Source organism: Macaca fascicularis, chromosome 1 (assembly GCF_037993035.2).
Source record: "Macaca fascicularis isolate 582-1 chromosome 1, T2T-MFA8v1.1".
Lineage (NCBI taxonomy): Eukaryota > Metazoa > Chordata > Mammalia > Primates > Cercopithecidae > Macaca > Macaca fascicularis.
Genome location: NC_088375.1, coordinates 172,884,274 through 172,901,909, shown reverse-complemented (window position 1 = coordinate 172,901,909; position 17,636 = coordinate 172,884,274). Strand labels below are relative to the sequence as shown.

The window sequence follows — 17,636 nt, the reverse complement described above, 5'->3', positions numbered from 1 at the left end:
TGGAAATGTGATGGGTCTCATTGTTATGAAAGATGATGCCTGGGAAGAACATGGGATCCCTGTGTCAATGTCCAGAAGCCAAAACCTAGGTTTGACTCTTTTGCCCACATTAGATGTAGTATGCAGAGTAACATTGTGCAGTGTGTGTTAGCTTTTTAGATATTATAAGAAGCCCTTTAATATATGTTTCTTAAAAATCAAGACCCAGGAATACAGGCTTTAAAAAAGGCTTCAGGTTCAGCTGTTCAAGGAAAGAAAAGTGGTTTATCTTCTGAGTGTAGGCAGTGGTTGTTCTTGAATTTAAAACTTTTTGGTAAGCTTTATTTCTATTGGCAAGGTGCCAGAAGACAACTTCTACAGTTTTTTTTCCCAGCATTTTTTTGTGTCCTGTCACTAAAAATTCCCATTCTGGATAAGCAGAGGCCAGGGCAATTGAAACTTAGAGAAGTCTTGTAGGCGGCTTCCTCAACAATCGATAAGAAAGGAAAGATGTTCTTGTCTGAGTAGTTTCAGAAGTCATACTGTAATTCTGCACGGGATATAAGTGCTGAGCCCACCTTAAACTCTTCTGTCACATGCAGTTTTAAGAATGTATTTTCTTTTTTTTTTTTTGAGACAAAGTTTCACCCTTGTTGCCCAGGCTGGAATACAATGGCGCGATCTTGGCTCACCGCAACCTGTGCCTCCCGGGTTCAAGCGATTCTCCTGCCTCAGCTTCCCTAGTAGCTAGGATTACAGGCGTGCACCACCACGCCCGGCTAATTTTGTATTTTTAGTAGAGATGGGGTTTCTCCCTGTTGGTCAGGCTGGTCTCCAACTCCTGACCTCAGGTGATCCGCCCGCCTTGGCCTCCCAAAGTGCTGGGACTACAGGTGTGAGCCACAGTGCCCAGCTAAAAATGTATTTTCTGCATCCCATGCAGGTTTCATAAGAAGTTGAAAAGTCTTTAGGTAGTGCTGCCATTTTCTTCTTGGTTGAGTATTTGTAATCAATATTTATCTTCCATGATTTTATGCTATGTATGCCATAATTTTATAGGTTTGAATTTTCTTTTCTTTCTTTTTTTTCACAACGGAGTCTTGCTCTGTCACCCAGGCTGGAGTGCAGTGGCGTGATCTCAGCTCATTGCAACCTCCGCCTCCCAGGTTCAAGCGATTCTCCTGCCTCTGCGTCTCGAGTAGCTGGGACTACATACATGTGCCACCATCCCCGGCTAATTTTTTTCTTTTTTAAGTAGAGATGGGGTTTCACCATGTTAGTCAGGCTGGTCTCGAACTCCTGACCTCAGGTAATCCACCTGCCTCAGCCTCCCAGAGTGCCTGGATTACAGGCATGAGCCACTGCGCCTGGCCAGGTTTGAATTTTCAAGGCTGGCACTGGAGAGTCTTTCTTCTCTTCCCAGTTTACCTGCATCTTGAGTCACTTCATCGTTGTGACTGTGTTGGCCAACTGACCAAGCTTTCCTCAGATGTACAAAATCTAAGGAAAATACAAAAAGCATATGGCTCATCTTATAGTTTAATTTTAAACTATTTACAAAGTCAGATTAGATTAGAGTAGTGACTAAATATTAATTCCCTCTCAATATATTGAGAGGGATTTAATTCAAAATGAGAGTAAGAAATACAAATACAAAGACAGGTGCAGTGGCTCACGCCTATAATCCCAGCACTTTGGGAGGCTGATCACGAGGTCCAGAGTTTGAGACCAGCCTGGCCAACATAGTGAAACCCTGTCTCTACTAAAAATACAAAAATTAGCCAGACATGGTGGCATGCACCTGTAGTCCTAGCTACTTGGTAGGCTGAGGCAGGAGAATCGCTGAACCCAAGAGGCGGAGGTTGTGGTGAGTCAAAATGGTACCACTGCACTTCAGCCTGGGCAACAGAGCGAGACTCTGTCTCAAACAAAAACAAAAACAGGCCGGGCGCGGTGGCTCAAGCCTGTAATCCCAGCACTTTGGGAGGCCGAGGCGGGTGGATCACGAGGTCAGGAGATCGAGACCATCCTGGCTAACATGGTGAAACCCCGTCTCTACTAAAAATACAAAAAACTAGCCGGGCGTGGTGGCGGGCGCCTGTAGTCCCAGCTACTCAGAGGCTGAGGCGGGAGAATGGCGTGAACCCGGGAGGCGGAGCTTGCAGTGAGCCGAGATCGCGCCACTGCACTCCAGCCTGGGCGACACAGCGAGACTCCGTCTCAAAAAAAAAAAAACAAAAACAAAAAACAACAACAAAAAAAACAAAAACGACATAGTGAAACCCTGTCTCAATAAAAATGCAAAAAAATTAGCTGGGCGTGGTAATGGGTGCCTGTAATCCTAGCTAGTCGGGAGGCTGAGGCAGGAGTATCGCTTGAACCTGGGAGGCAGATGTTGCAGTGAGCCAAGATTGCACCATTGCACTCCAGCCTGGGCAACAAGAGGGAAACTCCATCTCAAAGGCAAACACCTCATCAAGCTTCATTTGTTATTAATTTCTGCATTATAATGTACTGATTACATGGATTCTAGAACCAAACTGCCTCAGTTTAAATTCTGACTTATGCCAAATTTCATAGCTGTGTGATCTTAGAAAATGATCTAAAGTCCATGTCTCAGTTTTTTTATATGTAAAAAGGAAATATTAATACCTGCCTCATAGATTTATACAGAAATTAGCTATGTTATGCTTAATATTGTACCTGCCTTATAAATTTATATAGGTATTAACTATAATATGCCTAGAATAGTTGCAAGCACATAGTAGGCTCTTGTTTTTTGAGACGGAGTTTCGTTCTTGTTGCCTAGGCTGGAGTGCAATGGTGTGATCTTTCTTCCCTTCCCAGTTTACCTGCATTTTGAGTCATTTCATCGTTGTGACTGTAAATCTGAGGAAAATACAAAAAGCAATATGGCTCATCTTGTAGTTTATCATCTTGGCTCACTGCAACCTCTGCCTCCCAGGTTCAAGCGATTATCCTGCCTCGGCCTCCCAAGTAGCTGGGATTAGAGGCACCCACCACCATGCCTGGCTAATTTTTTCTATTTTTAGTAGAGATGGAGTTTCATGATGTTGGCCAAGCTGGTCTCGAACTTGTGCCCTCAGGTGAAGCCTTGGCCTCCTAAAGTGCTGGGATTACAGGTGTGAACCACTGTGCCCGGCCGGGCTCTTATTATTATTTTTCTTATTATCATATAAATCAGTGTTGCATGAAATTGCTCGTTAATTTACACTAAACTCTTATTTTCTGTTTAACTGTCTTCCAGTTAACTAAATTTCCTGTGCCTAATTGGCTGCTGAAGCCCATCTATTAAGTGCTTAATTTTATTTATTTATCTAGTATGGAATTTTCATTTTATTTCTTTTTAGATTATAATCCTCCGGCTAAATTCCCGACATAAAAAAAAAATCTAGGGTGGGCACAGTGGCTGACACCTGTAATCCCAGCACTTTGGGAGGCCGAGGCGGGTGGATCATGAGGTCGGGAGATCAAGACCATCCTGGCTAACACAGTGAAACCCTGTCTCTACTAAAAATACAAAAAATTAGCCGGGCGTGGTGGCGGGCACCTGTAGTCCCAGCTACTCGGGAGGCTGAGGCAGGAGAATGGTGTGAACCTGGGAGGTGGAGCTTGCAGTGAGCCGAGATTGCACCGCTGCACTCCAGACTGGGCGACAGAGCGAGACTCTGTCTCAAAAAACAAAAAAAAAATCTATATTTTTTATCTGTTCCTGTATTTGCCATCTTTTCCTCTAATTCTTCAGCATGTTAACCGTAGCTTATAAAGACTTTAAGTAATTCCAATATCTGGATTAACTTTGGATCTGTTTCTGTCGTTTGATGTTTTGTCTTTTTGTTTGGGTATATCTCTTGTCATGCCAAAATTTGATTAAATGTCTGACAACTATAAAAGGCTTCAGATGATATCATTAGCCTGCTAATGTGTTGACAGAGGGAGGGGAGGGAAGAGAGAGACAGAGAGAGAGAGAGAGAGAGTGAGAGAGAGTGTGTGTGGTGATACTGGTGGGTGCTCATCTTAGAGATGGGGAAGAGGTACAGTTCTGGTAAGATTCAGACTACCTCTGATTTGCTTCACTTTTAAGACTCAGCCTTGGCCAGGCACAGTGGCTCACACCTGTAATCCTGGCATTTTGGGAGGCCGAGGCAGGAAGATCACCTGAGGTCAGGAGTACAAGACCAGCCTGGGCAACATGGTAAAACCTCGTCTCTCCTACAAATACAAAAATTAGCCAGGCATGGTGGTGGGTGCCTGTAATCCCAGCTACTTGGGAGGCTGAGGCAGGAGAATCACTTGAACCTGGGAGGTGGAGGCTGCAGCGAGCCGAGATTGTGCCACTGCACTCCATCCTGGGCAATGAAGCGAGATTCTGTCTTTAAAAAAAAAAAGACACAGCCTCCCACGTAATCCACGAAAGACCCTGGGGTGTTTACCAGTCCTGTTATCCTGGTGGAAACTGAACTCTAATCTTCTCTCCTTAGTAGTGTGGGCTGCTGAAATACTTGCTTTACTTTTCCAAGTTTTCCTGATTAGCTTTTCAGCCTCCTGTGCCATATTGTTTTAGAACTCAGGATATGTCCTTGTAGGGAAGTCCTGCCCTGATCAGGCTCCGTTTATCACGTGGTTCAGCTTTACTTGTCCGTTCTCCCACATTAAAGCCTAAGACCCTGAATCATCATGTTTTATAATGTTTTATAATAAGTAAAAGACAGCAAGGAAAAAAGGCACAAAGCACACTTTGTGTACATTTTTAAACAGTGTGATTCTCTTTCTCTAGGCAGAAGATGTTCTTTCTCACTCTCACCCCTTAGTTCTCTGCCTCCACTCTTACTGTGTCATCTTTCCTGATCAACCTCTATGGAATGTACATACACACACACACACACACACACACACACACACACAAATATATATCTATTTGTACTCAGTAACTCTGATATAAATGGGCAGAAGGGCTTTGAGTTGAACATACTTTCAGAACCACCTTATAAAAACTCACTAGTACATTTGGCTGTTCATTCATTCATCAAATATATATTATATGTACTCTGTGCTAGGTCTGCTACTGGGTGCTAGGGTTCCAAAAGAGAACAAAGCAGGAAGAAAAATTCCTGTCCTATAGGACTGATATTTTAATGGGAGGAGGCCAAAAATAAGTAAGTTGTACCATATAAGTGATATGTACCACGGAGAGTATTAAGGCAGGGAACATAGGAAATTCAGGAGTGGGGGTTTGTCTGCAAATTTAGATAGGTTGGTCAGGGAAGGCTTAAGAAAGTAACATTTGATGAAATGCTTTTGGAGGTAAATAACTGGCCTCATTTTTTCTCTAAATAATATGAACAATAATAATTGTGTTGTAGAAGACTAAATAGAAATAATATTTCATATATACCTTAATATAACTTAGTGCCAAGATATAAGAAATATCCAATAAATGGTAGTTTTGTTTCCCAGTTATATGCCTCTAGCACTTTTAGACTGAACATTCAAAGGCCTTTTTCTTTTAATATGCTTTTAAAAACATTTAATTAATTGAAATTTTGTTGTGACAAAAAGTTGCTTTTCTTGTTTCCCTATTTTCTTCACTGGAAGAAAAAAAGTCACCCAAAATTACATTATTCTGTTCCTTTTTTTTTTTGAGATGCAATCTTGCTCTGTTGCCAGGTCGGAGTGCAATGGCACCATCTCGGCTTACTGCAACCTCTGCCTCCCGGGTTCAAGCAGTGTTTCAGCCTCAGCCTCCCAAGTAGCTGGGATTACAGGAACCTGCTATCACACTCAGCTAATTTTTGTATTTTTGTAGAGATGGGATTTCACCGTGTTGGCCAGGCTGGTCTTGAACTCCTGACCTCAAGTGATCCACCCACCTTGGCCTCCCAAAATGCTGGGATTACAGGCATGAGCCGCTGTGCCCAGCCGCATTGTTCTCTTTACATATTTAGTTGTTAGCTACATATTTATATATTTGCAGTCAGTATTACCTGCCTTTTGTTTAGTGTGTGTGTGTGTGTGCGCGTGCACGCGCATACACATGTGCACGTGTGTATGTGAGATAGAAGGGGTGTGTAGTTTTTCCATGTAACATCATATATTTTTACATTTTTCTACATTAATTTTAGTTATTAAATGTCCACAGAATTTTTCTTCATTTTGATGAGCTATGATTTTTAAGAATCTTCTTATAATTGGAGATTTGCATCTTAATTCAGTAGCTACTAATTTCCCTCTACAATATGTAAGGGAGATTTTAACTAACCAGTCAAAACCGATTTTACAGACGAGAGGATAGTAAAGGTTGCCTAGGTTGAATGACTTGACTGAAATTATACCACTAGATCGTAGTGGAGGCAGGTTGTAGCTTGGTGTGCATTCATCCATTCCTGAACTATTTACTGAGCTCCTACTCTATGCCAGACACTCTGCTACCATCTGTGGGAAGCAAAATGGAAAAGGTCCTTGCTCTCATAGAGCTTAGATTTTGCAATTGTATAGGGGCATGGTAATAGACAAGTAAAAAATAACTTAATAAGATAGTTGTAGATTGTAAGAAGAGCTGCAAATGAATAAACAGTAAATTGAGCGTAACTGGGGTAGGGGACACTTTAGAGCGAGCCAGGAAAAGCTTTTCTGAGCTCAGGCTTGAAGGATAAGAATGTGGAAAAGAGGAGCAGCAGGTCCAGTGGCTCTGCTGTGGGAAAGGGCTCGCGTGTTGGGGGAATAGAAGTTGTTTCTTTCAGTGTCTGGGTCAAACTCAGTGAAGAGCAGAATATTGTTAAGTGATGCTGGAGAGGAAGACTAGGTGTTAAAGGGCCCCTTGGGAGCCACGGTGATATGTATGGACTTTGTCTTTGGTGACAGGTAACACCAGTGGGAAGTTTTGAGCAGGGTTTTTTCTATGATCTGAGGTCCAAGCTGGAGGTTTTCCCCTGTCTCATCAGCTTTCTGATTAGAACAATTATGTTTCTATGGGTCTAGCTGCTTTTAGATGGTTGCCCTGCCATGGCCGCCAATCTTGAAGGGATGATTCCAGAAGCATCTATGTGACTGAGCGGGGTAGTTTATGCATATCCCAGCACTTTGGGAGGCTGAGGCAGGAGGATCTTGAGGCCAGGAGTTTGAGACCAACCTGGTCAACAGAGGGAGAGGAGACCCTGTCTCTATTTTTTTTAAAAAGAAGCATCTTCATGTATTATGGGCTAATGTTAACAGATAAAATTTTCTTCTGAGGTGGGTGGAGTTGTGGAGAAAGAGGGAGGTGAAAGCTATTTACAGTGACTTAAGCATTAGCTGCACTGCTTCTAGGAAGCTGTTAATCATGACACAAGAACAGTTTTCCCGCATCTAGGGAGACTTGCACTTTTAGGGACGGCTTTCTTGGCAAGTGCTTACTATTAAGATAATCACAGCTCTATGAGGGAGAAGCATTAAGCTCATTCTAGTGACCTTTCTGCTGGCCATCAATTGTAATATGAAGTGAGCATCAGTAATATTGCTTTTGTGGGAAACAAAAACACTAGGTCCTGCTGTCTGGTTTTGACAAAACAGATGGACAAATTTCACTTTATTTCTCTCTTGAGTTATATGTCCTGACCCAGAGAACATTAAAGTATGGTTTCTCCCTAACCACTTTATAATGAACAAATAGAGTTTTTAAGGCAAGTGGGATGTACTGGGCTTTCCAAGAGTTATAGTGTATGTTACTGTTCAGTTACCAGGGCCGGTTCTTTGCTTTAAATATATTTTCTCCTGTATTTCTAATAGTAACCTTATTGGTCAGCAAGCATTTTCCCCTTCCCATTTTTAATATGGGAAACTTGACTGTCAGGCAGGTAAAGTCACTTGCCCAAGATCATATGCAGCTAGTAAGGGGGGTGGAATTAGGAAACAAATCGAGTGCTCGCTTAGGCAGCACAAATACTAAAATTGGAACGATACAGAGAAGATTAGCATGGCCCCTGCGCAACGATGACGCACAAATTCATGAAACATTCCAGAACTATTAAAAAATAAATTTATTTAAAAAGTTTCAAAAAAGGAAACAAATCAAGGGTTATCTGGCTTCTAAGCTTGCATCATTCTTTTTTCCTCTTTTAAATTTTAAATAGATAATATATGGGCAAGACATACAATTTAAAAGGTATAGAAATATGTACTGCAAAAGGTAATTTTTTCTCCCACCCCAGTCCTCTCATCCACAGAAGCAATGCTGTTATCAGTTCTCCAGGATGTAATTTTATACTTTGCTGCTCTCTTTTTAAGTGGAGAACGTAAGACACAGAATCAAATAACTATAGTAGCAGCGGTTACCTAGTGGTGCAGGTGGCATATCAGAAACATCAGAGGAGCTTTTTCAAAATACGTATGCCCTATTTTAAGTTCCTCCTTGCTGATACTCTGATTCTGTAGGTTTGGGGTGAGGTTCTTAAAGGGAATTTTGATTCCTTTCTTGCCTCACTTTATAGAGAATTATTATTCAGATATTGCTAAAATGCCTCATGTGTGTTCTAGAAGGATATTACTTCCTCAAGACAGATGGAGGCTTATCGGTAGGATGGCATTTGAGCTATACTCTGAAGAATAGATTTGGAGTACAAATGAGTACAATGGGTATTTCAGGTGAAGGTACTACCGTGAACATAGGTAGGGGGAGAAAGCCAAGTGCAAAGTGTTAGTTCAAGTATCAAAAATTCAGATGTATCACATGGGCCAGGCAGGAAACAAATTATATCTAAAATGCTAAATAGCAACTGATGTTTGACCTTGGTATTAGGTGACTGAAGAGAACTTTCAATTTACTACTGTACAACAGGGTACCTGTTACACATTTTTTGAACATTCTGAATTAAAATTTTGGAGGGGACCAGGAACGGTGGCTCACGCCTGTAATCCCAGCACTTTGGGAGGCTGAGGTGGGTGGATCACCTGATGTCAGGGGTTCGAGACCAGCCTGACCAGCATGATGAAACCACATCTCTACTGAAAATACAAAAATTAGCCGGGCATGGTGGTGTGTACCTGTAATCCCAGCTGCTGGGGAGGTTAAGGCAGAATCACTTGAACTCAAGAGGCAGAGGTTGCAGTGAGCCGAGATCACACCATTGCACTCCAGCCTAGGCAACAAGAGCGAGACTCTATCTCAAAAAAATAAAATAAAATAAAATAAAATAAAATAAAATTTTGGAGGGGTGAGAAAAACAAACATAAATGAAGCTCTAATGGATCGATTGTCTTGTATAACCTCTGAGGGAGGCCATCATGCTTGTGATTTTCCATTACTTTAAAACTTATAGCCTCATTCTTGAAAAGTTTGTTTTTTATTTATGGTAAATTTAGTAATGACCTAATCTTTAAACATAAATGGCTATTTAATGCTTTGTGTATGGGAGTTACAAGAACCAATCATGGATTCTTTCTGTTTTATTTTCTGTCGAGTTTAACATTTTTGGAAAATCCTTCCCCATCCCACTGACACCTTTTTGAAGCATTCCTTTCCAGAAGTTTCTTTTCCCCCTGAAGCAATATCATTTATATTCCCACTTAAGTATTTTGATATCCTGTTTTAATATCCTAAAAGTAAAGCTTCAAGCAAAATGAATGGCTGTAGTTTGTCTCATGATAGGTCTCGCTACTTGTGGGTAGAAGGCCTCAAGCCTTCTTAATCTCATTTGATCTTCATTTTTGCACTGACAGTAAAGCACACAATGGCCACACTTCCCTTGAATGCATTTCCTTGTATCCTTTACTTATATCAGGATCATGAAAATCCTGTTGCTCCTTAACTTTGTCAGTTTAAATAGAACGCCTCACAAAGCACATTGAGTAAGCATCAAAAAGCATGACATGCAGTGTGTGTGTGAAGGCACCAATCATCTGTTTCACCCACTCTGTCATTTCAGCACTTTCTGCTAAGAACTCCGCATACTGAAAGAGGTGGACAACTAAAAGAGACAGATGAAATGCTTGATTTGTTTAGTTGCTAAATGCAGCTGGGACAGGTAATTAAACAGTCCTGCTCCCGCAGAGAAGCCTGCAGCAATGTAACATGAAATCTTAGAAACCCAGCTGTACTCAGATTTAGATTCAGAACTAATATTAGATAGGCACCCTTCCGATTGACAGATTTCGTAAACATCATTTCTGGTTTATTTGTTCAGCCTAATTGAAGATAGAGCATGTTTCGTTCACCATTTAAGTTTTCTAGGGAGCATGTGGTGTTTACAGATACCTGGGGGAATAGCCTAGAAGGCACAGCCCGTGTCTGGAGGGCACAGGATGACATGGGTGAGCCTCTGCGAATCCTGACTCCAACCGTTCCATGGAGGTGGGAATGGGGGTCATCATATGAATAGATGCGGACTGGGAGAGGATTGGAACCAGTTCTTGCCTTAACCCTTTTATCTTGTATGGGGGCATATTATTATGTAAGTAGCAAAGATCTCTGTGTGTACAGTGGGATCTTTGTTTTAATTTGGGCACTTATTTCTATGCAGAAGTTGTTACCACCATTTACTCATTTGCTCAAACCAGAAATTTAGCAATTATCCTTTTTGCTCACCTCCCACAGCCATCCCCCAGTAGGCTTTTTTGTAGGGCTGACTCACCGTTATCCCTCAAGTCTCACCTTAAGTGTCCCCTTCAATGTGGAGCCTGCTTTGACCAACTTTCCAAAATGGCCTCCACTAGTGGGGCTCTGATGTCATAACCCCGATTCCTTCCTTGTAGCACTTAACACAATTAGTAACTGCTTGTTTTCCACACAGTGGTCACACATTCCTTGGATGCATTTCCTTATATTCTTTGCTTGTCTTACCAGAACTGTGATAATCCTGCTGCTTGTTGATTGGTTGTTTATTTATGTATTTGCTTTGTCTACTTACCTTTTTACCTATTTATTATCTGTCTGCCATGCTAGATGTTAGTTCTAGGAGGGTAAAGACTTCATCCTATATTTCCAGCTCATAACCCAATGCCTTGCACATAGTTTATACCATGTACATATATGCTGGATATCATGTCCAAACTATATCATAGATCGTGGTGTGCTGGTAAGTTTCTAGGTGGGGATGGGGGGCGGTGGAAAGGCAGCTCCAATTTGTAGCATGTACCAATATCTGTGGTGTAAATACTCCCACCATGGCAGATATGAAGCAACCAAAATGGTGTTACTGATCAGTGAGTCGAGAGGCAATGCACAGTAGCGCTTCTTTGCTGCAGGCTTCTCTGCAGGAGCAGGGCTGTTTAATTACTTGTCCCACCTGCATTTAGCAGCTAACCAAATCAGGCATTTCATGTGTCTCTTTCAGTTGTCCACCCCTCAGTATTCTTTGAGTTCTGATAGAGAGTGTTCCTCTCTGTACAGATATAGTAGATATAAATCACTTCATGAACATAGATATTAGTAAAAGAGTGAAAAATAATTAGGAAGTGATGGATTTTGAGTACTTGTTACATTTATTTTTTTATGTTACTTATTTAATTAATTAATTTATTTTTTGAAATGGAGTCTCTCTCTGTTGCTCAGGCTGGAGTGCAGTGGCGCGATATTGGCTCACTGCAATCTCCGCCCCCCAGGCTCGAGGGATTCTCCTGCCTCAGCCTCCCAAGTAGCTGGGATTACAGGCGTGCCCCACCATGCTCAGGCAATTTTTGTATTTTTAGTAGAGACAGGGTTTCACCATGTTGGGCTAGGCTGGTCTTGAACTCCTGACCTCAGGCAATCAACCCGCATCGGCCTCCCAAAGTGCTGGGATTACAGGCATGACCCACCGCGCCTGGCCTATTTATTTATTAGAGATGGAGTTTCAGTCTTGTTGTGCAGGCTAGAGTGTAATGGCTCAGTCTCAGCTCACTGCAACCTCTGCCCCCCGGCCTCAAGTGATTCTCCTGCCTCAGCCTCCCGAATAGCTGAGATTACACCCACTCAGCTAATTTTTGTTTTAGTAGAGATGGGGTTTCTCCATGTTGGTCAGGCTGGTCTCGAACTCCCGACCTCAGGTGATCTGCCCGCCTTGGCCTCCCAAAGTGTTAGGATTAAAGGTGTGAGCTACCACGCCTTGCCTACATTTATTTTTATTAATTGTAACTTTATGTGGTTTAATTTTAAATAATAGCTGTGTTTAACAACTAGCTTGCAAAATCACTGAAAATGTAACAGTCTACTCTCAAGCCAGTATAAGCCCCAGCACCGCATTGGGGATGAGCTATGGTGGATCCACTGGCAACTCGCTGCCCTGTAGCATCTGGCTCATAAATAAGGAAGGAAGACGGCTGGCAGAGACGGGAGGTAAACTGTTAATACAGAAACATTTTTCTGAGAGCTTTTCCTTACCTTCTTTCATGTCCTGCCACATGACACTAATATCTCCTTAGTGTATCCATACCCATTATTTGGTACAATGACAAGAGAATGAAGTGGCAGCAGTGAGAAGAAAGAAAGCACAGAGAGGAAGCACAGAAAGTGCTGAAATGCCAGAGTGGGTGAAACAGATGATTGTTGCCTTCACACATACTGCATGTCATGCTTTTTGATGCTTTTTTTTTTTTTTTTTGAGACGGAGTCTCACTCTGTCGCCCAGGCTGGAGTACAGTGACGCGATCTCGGCTCACTGCAAGCTCTGCCTCCCGGGTTCAAGCCATTCTCCTGCCTCAGCCTCCTGAGTAGCTGGGACTACAGGCGCCTGCCACCGCGCCCGGCTAATTTTTTTGTATTTTTAGTAGAGACAGGGTTTCACCGTGTTAGCCAGGTTGGTCTCAATCTTCTGATCTCGTGATCCGCCTGCCTCGGCCTCCCAAAGTGCTGGGATTACAGGCGTGAGTCACCGCACCCGGCCGGAAAAACTGTCTTAACCTTTCATTTAGAGAACTAGAACATCTTGCCAAAGATGGTTGTAGATCCTGAAGTGCTTAGTGGTTAGGAGCACTTAATTTTCAGGAAATTATCCCAGGGCTAGCAGTCTCTTATGCCCGTGTTAAGGTCTTAGTCCGCCAGTCTCCTTGCCACTTCACATTTGTCTGCATGTCTATAGTGAGACAGAAGTGAGCCTCAGATGTTGTCTGAAGGAAGGCCTGTGGCACTCTGGGGACTGAAAGCAGAAGACTGAGGGAGGTGGCAAGCTCAGGGATAGAGGATCACAGAGAAGAGGAAGAGAGCCACATGGTGGATGCACTGCCACCCTGTGTAGGGTTTTCTCCTTATAAAGTATAGTTCGAGATAGGTCTGGTATTTTTAGGTATCAGACTGTTGATACAGGAAATGTCAATCATCATGAGTACCATTTACCATATTTCAGATTATAAGGCCACAACGAGAAATCATTAGTCTGTCTTTGAAAGTCAGGGGAATGGAGTTTGGTGAATGCCCTTGATCGTGACGACCAACAAAGATGAGTGCAACTAAGACACTCATCTCTTTACTCGACATTGGCTAGAGTTTCTTAGCCCTTGACTTGTGTCTTAGCCCATATGAATCCGCATAGACTTAGAATGGATAAACGATTGCCTTTCCCAAATCGGAAATGTTTTCACTTAAGTTGGCTAGATGGAAAAGGACATCTTAAATGAGGCATTATTCTTCATGGATTGGTTCAAATAACATTTAACGAGCCCATATTTAGTGCCAGGTACTGTTCCAGGGCTGAGGTTATGGCGATTAAAGGTACAGACTCTGCATTTGGGTAAGGAGTGGAGGAGGGACAATCAAGAAACTAGGAATTCTCAACGTGGTGAAACCTCATCTCTACTGAAAATACAAAAAAATTAGCTGAGCGTGGTGGTGCACGCCTCTAGTCCCAGCTACTTGGGAAGCTGAGGCATGAGAAGTGCTTGAACCCAGGAGGCAGAGGTTGCAGTGAGCTGAGATTGCACCACTGTACTTCTGCACTCTAGCCTAGGCAACAGAGTGAGACTCTGTCTCAAAAACAAAACAAAACAAAACAAAAAAACGGCCGGGCGCGGTGGCTCAAGCCTGTTATCCCAGCACTTTGGGAGGCCGAGACGGGCGGATCACGAGGTCAGGAGATCGAGACCATCCTGGCGAACACGGTGAAACCCCGTCTCTACTAAAAAATACAAAAAACTAGCCGGGCGAGGCGGCGGGCGCCTGTAGTCCTAGCTACTCGGGAGGCTGAGGCAGGAGAATGGCGTAAACCCGGGGGGCGGAGCTTGCAGTGAGCTGAGATCCGGCCACTGCACTCTAGCCCGGGCGACAGAGCCAGACTCCGTCTCAAAAAAAAAAAAAAAAAACAAATTCTAAGCCTAGTATGTTGTGAGCTGTGATGGAGATGTGCACAGAGTGGTCTTGAACCCCAGATGGAGGCACATGAACTCAGGGCTTCCTGCCATGGCATTTAAGTGTGAGTAGAAGTTAATTAGATAATAAAGGAAAGTTAGGATGTTCTGGGGGATGGGGAGTCCCATAGAAAAGTGAAACACAGCATACATAATGAGGACTACCGGAAGTGTGGACTGCCTGGAGCTTAGAATGGAAAGTAAGACTATATACATCCATCTCTTCATTTCCAGGGAATCTGGAAGGAAAAGAGGAGTGAGAACAAGATGACCAATGACTTCATATTTTACCTGAAGCTAATTTTCCCATTATTGTCCTCTTTTAGAATTTTGGTGATCTGATTCAAGAGGTGGGGTTTTTCACTTCAAAATTGCAGTGGATGGAGGATGAATAGCTGGATGTGTCGTTGTCATGTTTGATCATTGCTTTGTGTTTTGCTACAGCTGCTGCCTATTCACACTCTGAGGCTTGGTGTGGAAGTGGATTCCTTTGATGGGCACCATTATATTTCTTCAATTGTTTCTGGTGGTCCTGTTGACACATTGGGTCTCCTACAGCCAGAAGATGAGCTGCTTGAGGTAAAATTTACGGAGAAAGAAAGACACAGGCAGGAATTTTTAAGTTTTAGAAAAATGTGTTCTCATCACAAATCACCTGAGTTATAGTGTCACCAATGCCAATGTCATAAACATGGGAGGGTAGGGTATTGGAGTCCTGTTTTAAGATGTAGTAAGTTGCTTATTTTTAGAGGTATTCAAGGGAATGGTATTGGGCTTCTTACTGCAGATTAATGCCCTACATTTTGTTAGAATAATTATGCTTTCTTTTTGGTCTTCCTCTTCTTATTGGCTGGGCACGGTCATATATTTGTGGATATCATACATGATAATTTGTAGATTAGAGACTATTGCTGTAGTATGTAGTTATTAGGTGTTGAAAATGAGACACATTTGTTTGGGAGAAGTGGAGGTATGAGTATAACCAATTTAATTCACTTTTTTTTTTTTTTTTTTTGAGACGGTGTCTTGCTATGTTGCCCAAGCTGGTCTTGAACCCCTGGACTCAAACAATCCACCCACCTCAGTCTCCTGAAGTGCTAAGATTATGTGTGTGAGCCACTGCACCTGGTCCACTTTTTTTTTTTTTTTTTTGGTGGCAAAATATATGTAACATGAAATTTACCATTTTAACCCTTTTTCTTTTTTTTTTTTTTAGAGTCACAGTCTCACTCTGTTGCCCGGGCTGGAGTGCGGTGGTGTGGTCATAGCTTACTTCAGCATCAAACTCCTGGGCTCAAGCAATCTTCCCACCTCAACCTCCCGAGTAGCTAGGACCACAGCTGTGCGCCACCATGCCCAACTAATTTTTTTAGTTATTTTGTAGAGACAGTGTCTGGCTATTTTGCTCATGCTGGTCTTGAACTCCTGGGCTCAAGCAATTCTTCTACCTCGGCCTCCCAAAGTACTGGAATTACAGTCATGAGCCACTACGCCTTGCCTATTTTAACCATTTTTAAGTGTGAAATTTGGTGGTATTAAGTATAAATCACTACTAGTATGTAGTAGGTGCTAAAGAAATGTTGGCTGGATCACAGTAGAGCAACTATAGGTGATCCCAGCCATCAGCTGGATTCTGTATGCTTTAGCCAAGACTAGGATCCCATGGGCCTACCACCTTGTAGAAGAATGTGCTATAATAAGGTAGTGTGAAGATTTTTTGAGTTCTTAAATATAGATACCTGGTGAAAGAGCTTGAGATAAGGAAAGAAGCACAGATTTGGAGTCAGAAAAGCTACTTTCTGTCTGAATTGCCACAGGTTAGCATGTGTCCCTTGGCATGTCACTTGACTTTGTTGAGGATCAGTTCCTTCATCAATAAATGCCCACTTCACTATGAGCTTATAAGGATCTAATGAAATACCATCCATGTAAATTATAAAGCATTATCTCATTGCAGGGTATTGGCAATATCATCACTGTGAAAAAGGCATATTAACAAGCTTTATGGGCTGGGATGATGGTTGGATGTGGTAAAATAGTGGGGCTGCGCTTGTGCAATGTTCTGTACTCTGGAAGTGTGTATGTGTGTGTGCATTTTCCAGTCAAAAACTTGGGATAATCGAGATTTGATAGCACCTAGGAGGCTCTCAAGTTGATGGACCTTGAGAAATACTGTGAATTCTAAAATAAAAATTAGCTTCTTCTGAATAACCAAAAATACAAAATTTAAAAATCTCAGTATAGTTAGCCAAATAAACTCCTGAACTCAAAGTGTGGAGTGTGTGTGTGTGTGTGTGTGTGTGTGTGTGTGTGTTTAATGTACTCCTTAGAACTTAAAACCAGAAACACAAATATGCTTTGGGGTTAGAACACTGTGCCAAGTTTCATCCCAGAACAGCTATTTACAGCAGCTATAAATCCCCTTAGATAGGAGTTGGTAATGGGAAATGTGACCAATCCCTTTAGCAACAGAGCAGTGAGGAGGACTACCAGGCACTGGTATAATAATTGGAGACAATTCAAATGAATAAGTAATGAGACAAATAAATATTTAAAGGTACTCCAAGATAAAAACCTGAAAAGTGACTTTCTAATTTGTTGAAGTGAAACACAAACTCATACTCATGTATGGATAGAATTCCTGATCTGATTCTATCTCCTTGCATTTCTTTAGTATAAGTTACTACCCACTTAGTTGATTTTAGAACTTTGTGCACTTGTGACACCAGTTGAAATCATGGATACGGTGTGACCAGTGATGGGTACCTCCCTGCCTCTTCTTGTGTAAAGGTGGACTTGCAGTTATTCCAAGGAAAAACCTTTCATCAGCTGCTGAGCTTGCTGTCCCCTTAGACCTCTTCATTTGTCCTGAAGACTTTCCAGTAGAGCTAGCTTCCTAAAGTGCACGTGGGTCCCTTTACCATGTGGTGGTTTCTTTGTAAATAATTAAGAGGCAGGGAGATATGTCTGACTTGACGGCTAAGTGCTTGATATGTTACAGGCTTGAGAGAGGTTCCCAGGGATGGTTGACCTGAGACTCAGCCCGCTGCTGAAGATTTCCAGCAACCCAGTGTCCGCTTCCTCTCTGGTGCAGTGAAAGACTTGTAGAAGGGCTTCTCCCAGTAAAGTCAGGCTGGCCAGTTATCTGAACATTAGCACGGCACCTATTAGAAATTAATGCCAGACTAGAAATATCTTTAAAGCAAATAATGCTTCTCAACCCTCCCAGGAGGGTAGGAGTCAGATGCGAAAAGATTATTTGTTGTCTGGATTCTGTCCATGCCTCAGCTTTTTGGGAGTAGCAGACAGATCAGCTTTTAGAGACCTACAGTTAGAACTGACAGGAC

General features: G+C 42.4%; 1 protein-coding gene and 1 non-coding gene across 13 annotated transcripts in view; both read left to right on the top strand.

Moving 5' to 3' along the window:
* Positions 1-17,636, top strand: part of PATJ (PATJ crumbs cell polarity complex component) — a 426,407-nt gene that overhangs the window by 73,483 nt on the left and 335,288 nt on the right. For all 12 annotated transcript variants that reach the window (XR_012419419.1, XM_045369982.2, XM_045369962.2 and 9 more), the window contains one exon: positions 14,734-14,868. Coding sequence is in view for 11 of the 12 variants with exons in the window: in XM_045369982.2 (XP_045225917.2) it covers positions 14,734-14,868 (135 nt within the window). In the remaining variant the exon portion in view is untranslated. The remainder of the gene's footprint in view (positions 1-14,733; positions 14,869-17,636) is intronic.
* On the top strand, positions 7,897-8,003 carry LOC123570842 (U6 spliceosomal RNA). Its single transcript, XR_006695056.2, has one exon. It is a non-coding gene; the product is annotated as a U6 spliceosomal RNA (small nuclear RNA).